Raw genomic sequence first — 14467 nt, 5'->3', positions numbered from 1 at the left:
TCTTTATATAGAAATTTCACATGAAAAATTGATACTTAAAATCTAAAAATGGAGAAGAAATGTTTGAGACAAGAACAAAGAATATTTTAATTTGAAATATAAGGTAAAAAATAAAATATTATTTAGTTTCATATGGTGGTTTGTGCATGACCCCAATGATTCTTGGTTCACAAGAAAAGAAGCAGAGCTTGAGCCCTCCACAAGTCACCTCCCAAAATATGCACGGAGGTCAACTCATACGACGAAGATGATAAGATTCAATAACCTTAATTCTTACAACAGCTAATAATAAACACCATAAAACAAACCTACGGCGTGGCAACAACGACAACAGCTGACTAACTATTATAGTCGCCGTGCCTGTGGCGGCCACTTGTCTCCACGAACTCGCGTCGCTACGTCTTCCATGACGTCACACGTGACGGCCCTCTTCGCCCCCTGAATTCTTTGACTACCCCCAGTCCCCACCCGATCTCGTGCGGGCCCCGCGAGGCTCCCGCATTGCTTTCCGTTCACTATGCGGGTAGGAAAGCGGGTAGAAAAAGAGTGCTGCCCGTCCTCCCGGCGTCTGCAAACCACGTGCCTAGAGGAGGGAACTCGCGCGTCAACTGTCAACGAAATCCGCCCACAACCCATCAACTCCATTGATCCGACGGCCAGGTTTCGTTGTCTCTTCCATCGGACGACCAATGCCCTTTTAAAATTGCCCGCTTCTCGACTGGTTAACCGGAAAGCGTACACCTGCATATGGTACGCACAAAACACCGGAAAGGTCGTGGTCTCACGGAAGCTCACGTGACGAGATCACTGCCACTTCAGGGCGTAAGATATGTGCGTAAAGATTACTAGTAGTGTTATATTTTTCTTCGAAACCTCGTGCTCTCCTCACCGTCGGATTAACAATAACACTAACGCAGAAGGGGCAAGAGAGAAGGGATGGTTTTTTAGCTCGCGTTCAATGGAGGGATATGGCGATGAGGACGCCATTTACGACGAGAGAGGAGGGACAGCGATTCGAATCTATGGATCCCTCTTCTTCGTCCTCTTTGCTTGAGCGGCTGAGGAGCTCAGACGGGTCCTCGCCGCTGATCTTCTTCCTCTTCTTCCACAAGGCGATACGGTCCGAGCTCGACCGCCTTCACCGCGCCGCTGTAGCGCTCGCCACAGATGGCGTGGGAGACGTCGAGTCCGTCTCCAGGCGCTGCAGATTCCTCTTTTCCATGTACCAGCACCACTCCAATGCTGAGGACGAGGTGCCTAACCGTTCCTATTTTATGAATCTGGTCAATATGTGTGCTGTTTTATATGATGCAGCTATATCCGTATTCGACGAGTTGCAGCTCATAGTGAGGTTCGTGGCTCTTGTATTTTGGGATTCGATCGAGTAAAACAAGGAAATTTGCTGTCGTTTAGTTGGGTTTGGTCAGATCAAGATATTTGATCTGATACTGGATCGAAATTGTCCACTAAGGAAAGGATTAGGACAAGAGAAATGCTTGTGAATTCTTAACTGTCGAGATGATTTCCTGTCTTGATAAGCGATGATGCGCCCACATTCATTGCAACTAATTTGTTTATTCGTTAAAGATTGTCTTTTCTGTTGTTTCTGCACAAACATTTTGTTATTGTCCAGTTCTTAAGGATTAAACTGCTCTAACCTTTCTCTCACATTATAAAGTGTCATTTCATGTAATAAAGACAACTGGGCATTGCTCTTGGCAGGTGTCCTATGGGCTTTTGAACAGGACACCGTCTGGGAAGCTTGATTTTCTTATATTTTTTATTAAATGCGGACTGTTATTGTAATTGGGAATAACTAATATAACTTGGTTGTGTTTTCTGATCTTCTGAGAAAGATATGTCTACAATCAAACATCTCATATCATGACAAATTAAAATAAATGACATTTGTTTTCAATATGATCGCTCAGAAATGAACATGCAGAAACAAATGATCTTGAAACATGTACAAGAAAGCTTTGCAGGACTTTTTCCTATGTTTATATATACCTGCATGCATTAGCAGAGAGATATGCAATTCTTTTATGTCATTAATTTTTTCCTTATATTTTCTTGTAGGACAATAATTTATTGGCCCTTGATCAGAGTCCTTTAAAAAGAAACTAATTTTGATAGGTATGCTTGTCTTTGTTTTTGTATTTGGACCGTTAAACTACCATGCCTTCTTGTGCAGCTATATGCCAATAAGACTTGATAAGCGAATTAGTTAGTGCAGTGTTGGATGGGAGCATAGTTGTCAAATACGCTACGGGACTCTTTCCTGTAGCTGAGGTGATAACCCAATTACAAATTTTGCAAAATTTGTCAAAAATACTTTGACAAATTTATCACAAGGTCCCGACTCAAATCCTGCATTCATCATTTATCCTCTTTTAAAAAAAATTGATAAAATTTATTTCAGTATTTTTTGAGTTAATATGCAAGTAATGTTATTGATAATTAACATTTCAATAAAAGACAACTTTTATAGCACTAACACTAAAATATTCAAGAAACTTGAAATTATATTTCATGTTGCCTAGCAATTAGACTCAAAGTGAATATACAAGTATGTATATATCATCTATTATCTTAATTAAAACAATGTTACATGAATATATTTTCATACAGACACATATATTTGATTTTGTATGTTGTACATATGATGGTCCAGATGAGCATAGCCTAAGCATCTTGAGGCTTGTTTAATGCCCAAGTGCTCATGCAATCACCAATGAGAACCAGATGGTTGTTGTCCCATGTCTTGGAATTTCTTGACAGAACATCCTTATCTGTAGGAAAAAACATGTACAGTTTAAATTATGGTTCTTCATAGGATCCTGTCATGTCCTTAGTTATAAAGTTTTTCATTCTGTTGATTTTGACAACTTAAGTGGCAGAATTCAGAAGTATTCTACTTTCACAGTTATGTGGGGTATGAATAGACAGGCCAATTCTCATGCTTTGACGCTATGCCAACTTACTATCTGATGTGCTGCTGATGATATTTCTTAGCGTGTCAACGCCAGTGCTTCATGTTTTTTAATTGCGTTGCTAAATACGTGCCATACTGCAAGTTCTTGATGTTCCTATTAAGGATCTCATGTATCAGGCAGCATCGCACTTTACTACATGGTACAATAGGGAGCATAGCAACACAGCACTATGCTGGCATGGTGCTCATACTGGTTAGTACCTCTGCCATGTCAGCTCATGCTGACCAATGTGTACTATTCTTGCACATTCCTTAGGTCTAATGGTGCATGCCTACTTGGTTTCAGACTGTATTGTAACATACAATGGTTGACAGCCCTTTTTTAGTATATGTGTCATCTTCTATATATCTGTGTCCCTCTTTAATTGACTGTACCCTCTGATATAACAGGTTATTTTTCCAGCCCTTGACAAACGTGTGAAGAATGTTGCAAGAACATATTTTCTTGAGCACAAAGGGGAACATGACCTTTTTAAACATTTATTTGATTTACTGGACTTAAATGTTCATAATGATGGCATTGCTAGAAGAGAACTTGCTTCATGTACTGGTGCTATACAAACGTCAATTATGCAGCACATATATAAGGAGGAGGAGCAGGTAGATATTTCTTTAGATATCTAATTGTATAATTGACGTGCATCTTATTTTTGTTTCTATCATATAACAAGAGATCACTGATTTTAAGGACTGGGCTTTGGTTATTGATGCACTATGAAAGATGTGCTCTGTAAGGTTCTGACTGCACCTAGCTGTTACTATACGTGCATTATATAGCTCCTTATTTTGCCACACTCTAGTAGTCTGTCAAAAATCCATGTTCTTAGACATAATTAAGTTGTATTATCATTTAGTATGTCCTTTTTGTGTCCAAAGATTAGTTGCCAACTTCTCTATCAAAATATTATTCTTGTTTATGATGAACTTGCTTTTTTTTCGAATTTAATTGTTTTTTTTATGACTGGTTCGTTTCTTGTGTTAGTATCTTGTTCTCGATAACTTGTTAGGAAATGATATCACCATGAACTTGCTTCCTTATTTGTATGACTATTCTTGTCATAGATTAGTCATTTGCAAACTGGATTTTCTTAGTTTTCTACATCATTATTAGTTGGAATCTTATCATCTATGTTCTGTCCATATCTATGACTTTCTACTTGATTCAAGTTTTTCTCCATTATCCAACAAATGCTGATTTGGTTGTCAGTTTCTTGGTTGGTTCAAGCTCTACATCGTGTAAAAAATTTAACATTACTGTTTTGCTTGTCAATTTCTTGGTTTTGTTGTAGGTTTTCCCACTCTTTATTGAGAAATTTTCACCTAAGGAGCAAGCTGATTTGGTTTGGCAGTTCCTGTGTAGCATCCCTGTGTACATAATGGTAGACTTCCTTCCGTGGCTTTCTTCTTGTGTCTCACAGGATGAACATAAGGATATGATGACATGTTTATGTAAAGTAGTACCAAAAGAAAGGCTTCTTCAGCAGGTAAGAATGTGAAACCAGTAGCATGATCTTTGAACTAGTTTACAATCCATTCTTAATTCTAGGCTCCAAAACCATTAGGTTATATTTGCATGGATGAAAGGGAAAAGTTTCACAAACCAGAGTATGAGCCATAATGATGTATCATGGTGCTGCATTGATCATGCCAATACCAGGAAGAGGAAACATGCAGAATCAGATAGCAATTTTGTTGATTCACCAAGGGCACACCCAATAAATGAAATTTTGGACTGGCATAATGCTATCAGAAAGGAGGTTAATGACATTGCAAAAGAAGCAAGACAAATACAACTTTCTCGAGATTTCTCTGATCTATCTACCTTCTATTCAAGGCTTGAATTTGTTGCTGATGTATGCATCTATCACAGGTAAATTATCTTCATGCTGATTCTTTTAATACCTTATTTCTTCTTTTAAAAAAATAGATTAGATTCTATGTCTAGTTTGAAAGCCTTCTGTCATTGGCATCTTAATCTGAATGTCTGGATAAGTTTCTTTGAATGACATCTCAATCTGAATGTTTGAATTCGGAACACCATATTTTATTGCTCTATCTTTCACTTACTTTTATCTGTTCATATTTTTTTATGTTTCTCTAGATTGATTGTTTTCACTTAGCTGCTTGTCTGGCAATTCATGATCACCATTTGGAAATTGTCTATGTCTAATGTTTTCGGCTTGTAGTTTCGCTCTTCTCTGATAATTTGTACAATTTCTTGTGCAGTATAGCTGAAGATCAAATTTTATTTCCAGCAGTGGATATGCCAGTCTCATTTGTGGAAGATCATGCTGAAGAAAAGAATCAGTTTAACAACCTCAGGTGCCTAATCAAGCGTATCAAATGTGCTGGTGTCAACTCAGTTTCTCCTGAATTTTACTCAAAGATATGTTCACATGCAGATCGAATTATGGCGACTATTCAAAGGCACTTCAATGTTGAGGAAGCTCAGGTATATCTCATATTGTCGGTAGACTACTTTTCTAAGGTCTCCTGAACATGCTCTATTTCATACATTTTTTACTTTCGTAGGTGCTTCCTATAGCAAGGATATCTTTCTCTCCTGAAAAGCAACGGAAGATTATTTATCGGAGCATATGTGTAATGCCACTAAGACTTATAGAGCGTGCTTTACCATGGTTAGTTGCAACACTTTGTGAGGATGAAGCTAGGTCATTCCTCCAGAATATGAAACTGGCAGGTGAAGTTTTTCATTCTTCCTTTAGTATTTTGATGCATGTAAGACACAAGTGATACTAGTGGAAACCAATGCAATATTATGATTCCACTTTCTGTTTGTGGAATAAATATCACATTGTTGGTGTATGACCTGTCAGACTGTACGAGTGAGGACTGTTGTCATGCTTTCACAAAATAAGAGACCAGAACAATCTGTAAAATAAAATGTATGATTGAGATAATTGTTCAAGTTGCTTCTTACACCACTTCTGCTTTCCGCTTATGTTTTGCAGCCTCATCATCTGAGACAGCACTAGTTACACTTTTTGCTGGTTGGGCATGCAAGGGTCAACTGCACAATATCTCGAGATCTGGCAGGTTTACATGCTTGTCTTTAAAAGTGGCAGATGGTTTCATTCAAGAAGAGAAGGATAAGATAGAACAGAATTGTGGTCAAGCATTCTGTGCATTTGCTTCTCCATTAAGAGAGATATCAGCTGTCCATACAGAGAATGACAAGGATCCTGTTGACCGATGTTGCTTCCCACAATCTTGTAGAAACAATAATGAGGTTGGAAGTTTAGATATTTTAGTTCTCCAAAAGCATTTTTCCGATAAGCAAACTTGCTTTGCTTCTGGATTAGGACTTAACAGCAATAGCCTACCTGTAGATTCCATGTCTAAAAAATCGGAGTGTTCCTTGTCTTGCAATTCTTCTGCTCCTCATATAAACTCAAATCTCTTTTCATGGGAGACAGAAATCACCTCATCCAATTTGGCACATGAATTCAGGCCTATTGATACCATATTTAAGTTTCATAAAGCAATTCGTAAAGATTTAGAATATTTGGATATGGAGTCCGAAAAGCTTATAGGTTGTGATGACTATGAGGCATTTCTTTGCAATTTTAGTGGAAGATTTTGTTTGTTGTGGGGCCTTTATAAAGCTCACAGTAATGCTGAAGATCGTATTGTATTTCCGGCTTTAGAATCAAGAGAAACCCTTCACAATGTTAGCCACTCCTATATTCTGGACCACAAACAGGAGGAGAAGTTATTTTCAGATATATCTGCAGTTCTGACAGAGCTTTCACAATTACGTGAAACGAATAACAAGACATATAAGATGGCTGACACAACTGGAAGTGACTGCAGTTACTCTGTCCATGATATTTGTTGGACAAGGAAGCACAATGCACTTGCTACCAAGCTTCAAAGTATGTGCAGATCCATACGAGTTACTTTGGACCAACATGTTTCTATGGAGGAACTTGAACTCTGGCCATTGTTTGACAGCTACTTCTCTTTTGAAGAGCAAGACAAGATAGTTGGATGCATAATTGGGATGACTGGAGCAGAAATTCTTCAGTCAATGTTATCCTGGGTAACTTCTGTTCTAACAGAAGAGGAACATGACAAGATGATGGAAACATGGAAGGAAGCTACCAAAAACACTATGTTTAATGAGTGGCTGAATGAATGGTGGGGTGCAAGACCTATTTCTTCACATGACCCTGAAGAGGCAAATGTTCTTCCAAAAGGTTTGATGTTGTGTTATTAATAATTTGTATCATAACCTTATCTAGGTCAATAGAATAGTATAGAGACATTTGAAACTTATGTGAGTCTTTTGTCTTCTTTCAATTCACATTATTCTATTAGGAATGGAACAACAAGAGAACCTAGATCAAATTGATCAGACATTCAAGCCTGGTTGGAATGATATTTTTCGAATGAATCAAAATGAGCTGGAGTCAGAGATACGAAAGGTTTCTCGAGACCTAACACTTGATCCACGAAGAAAGGCATATATTATTCAAAATCTTATGACAAGGTTTTCATGGATTATATTCATGTTTTTTATACCATTTCTAAACTTGGATCATATGTTTATGTATTTGTGACCTTTGAACTAATTACTGCAGTCGCTGGTTAGCTGCTGCTGCTAAACAGAAATTGCCACATGCATCTACCAGTGAGGACAAAAATGGTGATGTTCCAGGATGTTCTCCATCATATAGGGATCTGGAGCAACAGATATTTGGTTGTGAGCACTATAAAAGAAACTGCAAGCTCCTCGCTGCTTGTTGTAAGAAGCTCTTCACATGCAGGTTCTGCCACGACAGCGTCAGTGATCACACAATGGATAGGTAAATTGTTCTGAAAGCATCTGGTTATAGCCTCAACAACAGAGACAACAACACTTTATTGGTGTCAGTTATTTATTTTCTTTATAAAATACTTATCCTTATGTGAGAAGTTACGTTCATGTCATTATCACCAACTTTTTCTATAGTTAACTGATCATTTAGCGAATAGTAGACCTGATGCAAGCCTGGGAGTCCTTATCTCATGAGAATGCTGTTCCCAAGCTTGTCACAGTGGAGGTTTGTCAAGGAAGAAACACCCATGCTGATATAGGTATTACCCATGCTAAGGTAGCATGTAGATGACTGGAGGGAAGATAAGGGAGAAATAAGGTAAGATAAGGTGAAACTATGGTCAACTAACCTGAACTACCGAATACTCCTATCAATTCAAATAACATGCTCGGGAATTTTTTTCCCAATACTCCTTTCCATTCCATGAGGGTCAAATCCTAGAAAAATTAATTTTTTTCTAAGAGTTTTCCATGTATCTTATCGGGCTATGTAATTCCATGCAGGCCTTGATCCAAGACATGCACCACTAACAAAGCTACAAGGTGTACCCTTCTAGCCAAACCTGTATCGTAACTCAGAGCATTTTACGTTCTAGGTCAATATAATTCTGGATATCACTATGATAGAAATGGTTGAATTCTTTGTTGATGACCAGCTCTGAATGTGCATTCACTTTGCATATTTACTTACAAGCCATTACTTACTGTATCTAGCAACAAAGTTATATTGGCTCTACCTATTTTTTAAGTCTTCTATGACTGGTTTGCAGGAAAGCAGTGACGGAAATGATGTGTATGCGCTGTCTGAAAGTCCAGACAGTTGGTCCAACTTGCAAGACAGATACCTGTAATGGATTTCCAATGGCAAAATACTTCTGCAAATTTTGCAAATTTTTTGATGATGAAAGGTACTGCACTTAGCCCTAAAATATTTGAATGCATAGTTGATCAGAAGTTTATTCAGAAAACGAGCACGGTTTACTGATCATTATTTTATCTAAGGGTCTCAATGAACTTTAGCATTGTTCTTCTTTATAGTTTGAAGTTTGAACTTTGAACATTGATTTCTGGATTACATAGCTAAGCCAGGATTGGGCCTTCAAATTTTTGCTTGGCGGTCCCTACGGATTTAGTTTTAGTCTGCAAATTGTGTTGCTCAAATAAGTGAACTCTTCTTGTTTAGTCTACATTATATTTTCCGTTCCTATTAACGTCAAAGTTGAACCCATTGGAATGACATGGGATTCCCGAACACCTTTCTGTGAGAGTCAATTGTTTATATTAACTTGCTAGCATAGAATTGCCAGTCAGATTAATTTACCTACTCGATTGTATTCAGTGACTACTAGATACGATTTCCTTTCCTGATATATAAGATTTAAGAAGACATTTACTGTTTGTCTTTCGGTAGAAAATTTTTCATGCTCTTGTAACAACTTTTTAACAGACTTCATGCATAGGTGTGCTGAAAGTTGAAAAAGTCTGTCTGATCGATCGAGTCTGAGTAAAACAATTAGTGATATTGGCACTGATTCTGATTATATGAAGAAGAGCAAATTGAATACATTATCAATACAATAATTTCATATTGTGTTGTTTTTAAATTGGCAACAACTTGCTGATGAAAAAGATGTGCGGGTCTCTTACGAGGTATAACTTAATCATAGTGCTTAAACAAAGATAAAAGAATGGGTGGCCCAAGGCTTCTGCCAATCTGAGACGCTGGGAGCATCATTATATGCAGTCTTACCCCATCAAGCATAGAGCCTGCGCTTAAACATTAATGTGCTTAGACAAAGATGCTGGGTTTAAGTATCTGATATCGCTTACTGCTTGAGTGCAGAAATAAATTTGTATTACACGATAAGGGTCTCTCTGAATTATGTTGGGTCATATTGTTAGTTCAGTTCATTCATATACTACAACTGTCTGATCTTCTGACCTTGTAGCTCTTTGTATTATTTAAAACTTAAAAGAATGGTTTAGAGATGATTTCATCTAGGAGTAAAAGCTTCTCTATGATTCTTTTTTTTTTCCCCTTTCTCTATGATTCTTTACAATGATATATTCTTTTGTTTATAACTGAACTCCTGAAATAATTTAGTCTATTTCAGGACTGTATATCACTGTCCATTTTGCAATTTATGTCGCCTTGGAAAAGGACTTGGCATCGATTTCTTTCACTGCATGAAATGCAATTGTTGCCTAGGCATGAAGCTAGTGGACCATAACTGCAGGGAGAAAGGTCTAGAATCAAATTGTCCCATATGTTGTGATTTCCTGTTTACATCAAGTACGCCTGTCAGAGCTTTACCATGCGGCCATTTCATGCATTCAGCTTGCTTTCAGGTGAAAGTTTCTCTTGATACAAGGATATGATTTCAGCAATCTTTCTTGTTTTCTTCTCTGATAACTTTTAGGATTGTTAGAGCCTAACTTGCTTTCTGACCTACATAGGCATATGCTTCCAGTCACTATACCTGCCCGATCTGCAGCAAGTCTTTAGGAGACATGACGGTAAGAATCATTCTATTTATTTTACCATCCTCAAGTTTAAAAAGGGCTTTTAGACTGTTATCTCAAGAATTAACATAGTTGTTTGGTTAATTTAAGAAATCTTAGAAAATTTAAGACCTCAATATCTTGAATTTTGCTATCATGATGAGGAAACCATGGATCCATGAAAGAGTATCATTTCTTACTTGCTCACAAACCCATCAGACAAGTAGGGGTGAAGTGTGGTGTCGGTTATCAGGGTGGCAGCTCATGTACCTAATGATCACCTAGGCCTTCTTTTCAGGTTTAGGTTCTTTCGAGGATAACGACACATGGTCTTATCATCACTGTCATCAACATGTTACTTTGTTTTACATTTCTGCCTCTGTTTTTAATTCAATCGTGATTTTTCAAAGGTTAATGGCAAGATTTCAGGCGCCTAAGTGCAGCACTTACTTCTTTGCTGTAAATGATGCATCTACATCCCTTCAGGTCTATTTCGGCATGCTTGACACCTTGCTAGCTTCAGAACAGCTTCCAGAAGAATACGGAGATCGTTGTCAGGTTTGTTATCTTACTCCTGATCGTCTACTGCGGCTCTTCTTAGTATCTAAAACAACATTTCATTTTGCTCATTCCAAGTTATGTTATTCGCCAGGACATACTCTGCAATGATTGTGATAAAAAAGGGATGTCTCGCTTTCATTGGCTCTACCACAAATGTGGCTTCTGCGGCTCGTATAATACCAGGGTAATCAAGAATGAAGCTAACTCTTGTCTCACATCAAGCAATTGAAGAGTTCTTTGGGAATTTCTATCTCAATTTTTCAGGTTCAAATTTTCTGTATAATATTATAAATTTTCTTTATCGATAGGGGAATCGTCTAGGATTATTTGGATATGTCCAAAGCGTACTTACAGATGCATCCGTCTCACAGAATCAATTACCTCTGATTAGCGATACAAGAGGTAAAGAAATATGTTAATGAGAAAATTTTGTGCTAGTTCGGTTCACCTACTTCAACTAGTTGAAGTAGTAACATGCTCTAAAATATGCAATTTTATATTTGTTTTTGCAAAGGGTAAATAGTGAAAGCTAGTTTTGATTTTGAAAAGATATTAATCAGCTAAGTTAGCTAGCAAATAAAATGGTAGATTTTTTTATGTAAGAACAGGACATCAGGTGAAGTTGATGTTTTCTTGAGGCAATTGAACGGTTTCTTTTCATCTAGGACAAAGCAGTGCCGAATGTGAATTTGTCGTTTGGGATAAGTTCAAGAGAAAATTTTGAGACATCTTCGTTGACTTTAATATTTCTATTGGCTATATTTTGAGGAGCTAATTATAGATTATGTTATGTAGTTAGACTTTTTTTAGTATCTTCATTTAGACTTAAAAAATTTATATTGAAATCGTTATAGTCGAAATATTTAGCTTCATTTATTCTAACATCGTCGGTTTTACCGATCAAAATACTTAAACAAAAGGTAAAAAGGTAAATTTAATATTTCAATTGATGGTGGTGGATTATGTTAGTGGTGGTAGATGACAGTGTTGTTGGAAATTGCAAATGACTGTTGTGGATGAGGAGAATAACAACGAGAGGTGAGAGTCGTTTTATATCTCTATCGCTATCGATATAAATGTAGAGCAGCGAAAGAGTCGTTCAAGTGGCTATTGTAGATAAGGAGAGGGATGACGAGGGGTGAGGGCTGGTTTGCATCTATGTCGACATCGACGTAGTTGTTGAGCGGTTATTTTGTCGCCTTGCATTTGCATTGACGACCCTTTCGTTGCTTGACAATTACGTTGACACCAATGCAGATGCAAAGCGATGTTATTTTACATTTGCATTGATGTCGACGTAGTTGTCGAGTGATGAAAGGATCGTCGATGCAATGCCAAGTAGCCCTTTTGCCACTTGGCAATTACATTGATATCGATACAAATGCAGAGCGACTCTCACCTCTCGTCGTCACTCTTCTCATCCACAACAGTCACCCGAGTGGCCCTTTCTCCACTCTATAACTGCGTCAACATCGACGTAGTATTCAAGTGATGAAAGGGCTATCGATGCAAATATCGAACGACTCTTTTATCGCTTGGCATCTGTGTCGGCATTGATGTGGCTCTCACCTCTCGTTGTCGTTATTCTCATCCACAACCACTTGTAGCCCCAAACGATGTTATCGTCCGTCACTATCAATTTAAATATTAAGATTATTTTTTTATCATTTGTTTTTATATTTTCATCGATAAAATTGATGACGTTATTAATAAATGGAGTTAGATGTTTTACTTTAATAACTATTGAGATTATACTATAATTTTTTTAAATCTAAAAATCAAAATACAAAGAGGGCTAACTGTATTGGGTATTATATAATTAACCTCATTTTTAGATATCTTAAAATTTTGCAGGTGCATATCTATTTCATCAATACGATGGACGTCGTGTTGTACGAATTTGAGATTTGGTATCGTTGGTGTATTTTACCGATGATAACACTTATAAATAATGGGTCTAAATTTGAGGCCAAATCGAACGAACTCATCGACAATTACTTATCAATCCATCATAATCCATCTCAATGTGCTCGAGTCGTACGCCACCGTTAGTCGAAATATAAATAATACTTTCTAAGCTATGATGGCTGCAATTTAATATCTAATAATAACGAATTGGCGAAGAGACGTCACCAGTGAGATCGATCACGGATTCGAATCAACTCAGGCCCAATAACGATGGGGTCCAAAAGCTCCAACCCCTTTCCCGGCGACTTCGTCTTCGGTTCTGTCCCCAACGTAAGAACCTCCTTCCTATAAAGTCCTCGTGGCTGTGACCCCAATGAATAGTCCGAGACAAGAAAGATGGATGGTTTCTTGAGCATCAATGGCTTATGCTTATTGCCTTTTTATGACTTAACCCGATAGGTAGCCGAAGAAAGATGGTTTCTTGAATGCTTATAGCTTTGTTGTTTACCTTTGCTCCGTCGAATTCTTGGAAGACAACCACATTCTCCTCCTCCTCCTCCTCCGACGAGAGAGAGAGAGAGAGAGAGTAAAGCGCCTTGCTGCCTTTGCTGCTTCGCCTTTTTCCTCCGTTCTTAATACTTCTTTCTCTTCTTCCCTCGAAGCGGCCTCGATTAGGGTTCTCGAGAGGAGCAAGGAAGCAATGCCAACACGATAGCTCACGGTTGCGAGGTGGGATTCGACACCGTCCCAAAGCGATCCAAATAATGGACGAAGTATGTGTCTCGATAAACATGCTTAATTACATGTTACACCTGTATAATAACGAAAGTAAAATATCTATGTTATTTATCATAATATCATCGATTTTACTAATAAAAATAAATAATAAAAAAATAATTTTAATATTTCAGTTGGTGATAATGGACAATGTCGGTAGTGTTAGACAACGACATCATTGGAGGCCGCGAGTGATTATTGTGGATGAGGAGAGTGATGATGAGAGGTGAGGGTCGCTCTATATCTACGTCGGCATCGATGTAGTTGTCAAACGACAAAAGGGCTGCTCAACATCTGTATCAGCACTAATGCAAGTGCAAAGCGATGTCACTTGATAACTGCATCAATGCTGATGCAGATGCGTGTGGCAAAAAGGTTGTTTGATAAACGTTGACGTAGACATAGATGCATAGCATCGAAAGGGTTGCTCGACAACTATATCAGTGTCGATGCAAATGCAGAGCAACCCTCACCTGATGTTGTCTCTCTTCTCATCCACAATAGTTACTCACGGCCTCTAGTAGCATTATTTCTACCATCACCGATGTCGTCCATCACTACTAATTAGAACATTAAAATTATCTTTTTATATTTTCGTTAGTAAAATCGATGATGTTAGGATAAATAAATCTAGATATTTCATTTTCGTAACTATAAGGATGCCAACATATCTTTTTAAAGTGTTGAGACTAGGATACTAAAGATAACTAACTATAGAGGATAATTTATAATTAGCCCCTCGATAACAGATATTACCTCTTGTACTTAGACATTATTAGCATCATGATCCTTATATTTAAAAAAAATATATTAAGATCCTTATAATTATGAAAATAAAATAAATAATCATATTTACCTTAACGCTGTTAGCTATATTGACGAAA

General features: G+C 37.6%; 1 protein-coding gene across 6 annotated transcripts; it reads left to right on the top strand.

Moving 5' to 3' along the window:
• The first annotated feature begins 925 nt into the window (after nucleotides 1-925).
• On the top strand, nucleotides 926-11429 carry LOC135584739 (zinc finger protein BRUTUS-like). Of its 6 annotated transcripts, XM_065135373.1 has the most exons (15): nucleotides 1168-1253; nucleotides 2080-2136; nucleotides 3386-3595; nucleotides 4285-4479; nucleotides 4558-4865; nucleotides 5222-5447; nucleotides 5528-5696; nucleotides 5968-7215; nucleotides 7337-7508; nucleotides 7600-7824; nucleotides 8606-8743; nucleotides 9950-10184; nucleotides 10293-10352; nucleotides 10824-10895; nucleotides 10990-11425. In XM_065135373.1, exons 3-15 carry the CDS (start codon nucleotides 3566-3568, stop codon nucleotides 11125-11127), a joined length of 3216 nt encoding a protein of 1071 aa, XP_064991445.1. In that variant the 5' UTR covers nucleotides 1168-1253; nucleotides 2080-2136; nucleotides 3386-3565; the 3' UTR covers nucleotides 11128-11425. The 6 variants fall into 6 exon arrangements, 5 of the variants coding, with proteins under 5 accessions (XP_064991443.1, XP_064991442.1, XP_064991444.1 ...); XM_065135371.1 differs by lacking the exon at nucleotides 2080-2136 and having other exon boundaries at nucleotides 926-1253; nucleotides 10073-10184; nucleotides 10990-11429; XM_065135370.1 differs by lacking the exon at nucleotides 2080-2136 and having other exon boundaries at nucleotides 926-1253; nucleotides 10990-11426.
• Nucleotides 11430-14467: the final 3038 nt, after the last annotated feature.

This window comes from Musa acuminata, chromosome BXJ3-1, assembly GCF_036884655.1.
Source record: "Musa acuminata AAA Group cultivar baxijiao chromosome BXJ3-1, Cavendish_Baxijiao_AAA, whole genome shotgun sequence".
Taxonomy (NCBI): Eukaryota; Viridiplantae; Streptophyta; class Magnoliopsida; order Zingiberales; family Musaceae; genus Musa; species Musa acuminata.
Note: the sequence above shows the minus strand (reverse complement) of the source record. Positions and strands in the feature narration are given on the sequence as shown.

Bases quoted from the DNA above. Each gene is read 5' to 3' on its own strand.
- LOC135584739 (XM_065135370.1), top strand. From the start codon at position 969: ATGGCGATGAGGACGCCATTTACGACGAGAGAGGAGGGACAGCGATTC. The intron at 5,448-5,527 runs GTATATCTCATA...TTACTTTCGTAG, and splicing joins TCAATGTTGAGGAAGCTCAG to GTGCTTCCTATAGCAAGGAT. The intron at 7,216-7,336 runs GTTTGATGTTGT...TTATTCTATTAG, and splicing joins GGCAAATGTTCTTCCAAAAG to GAATGGAACAACAAGAGAAC.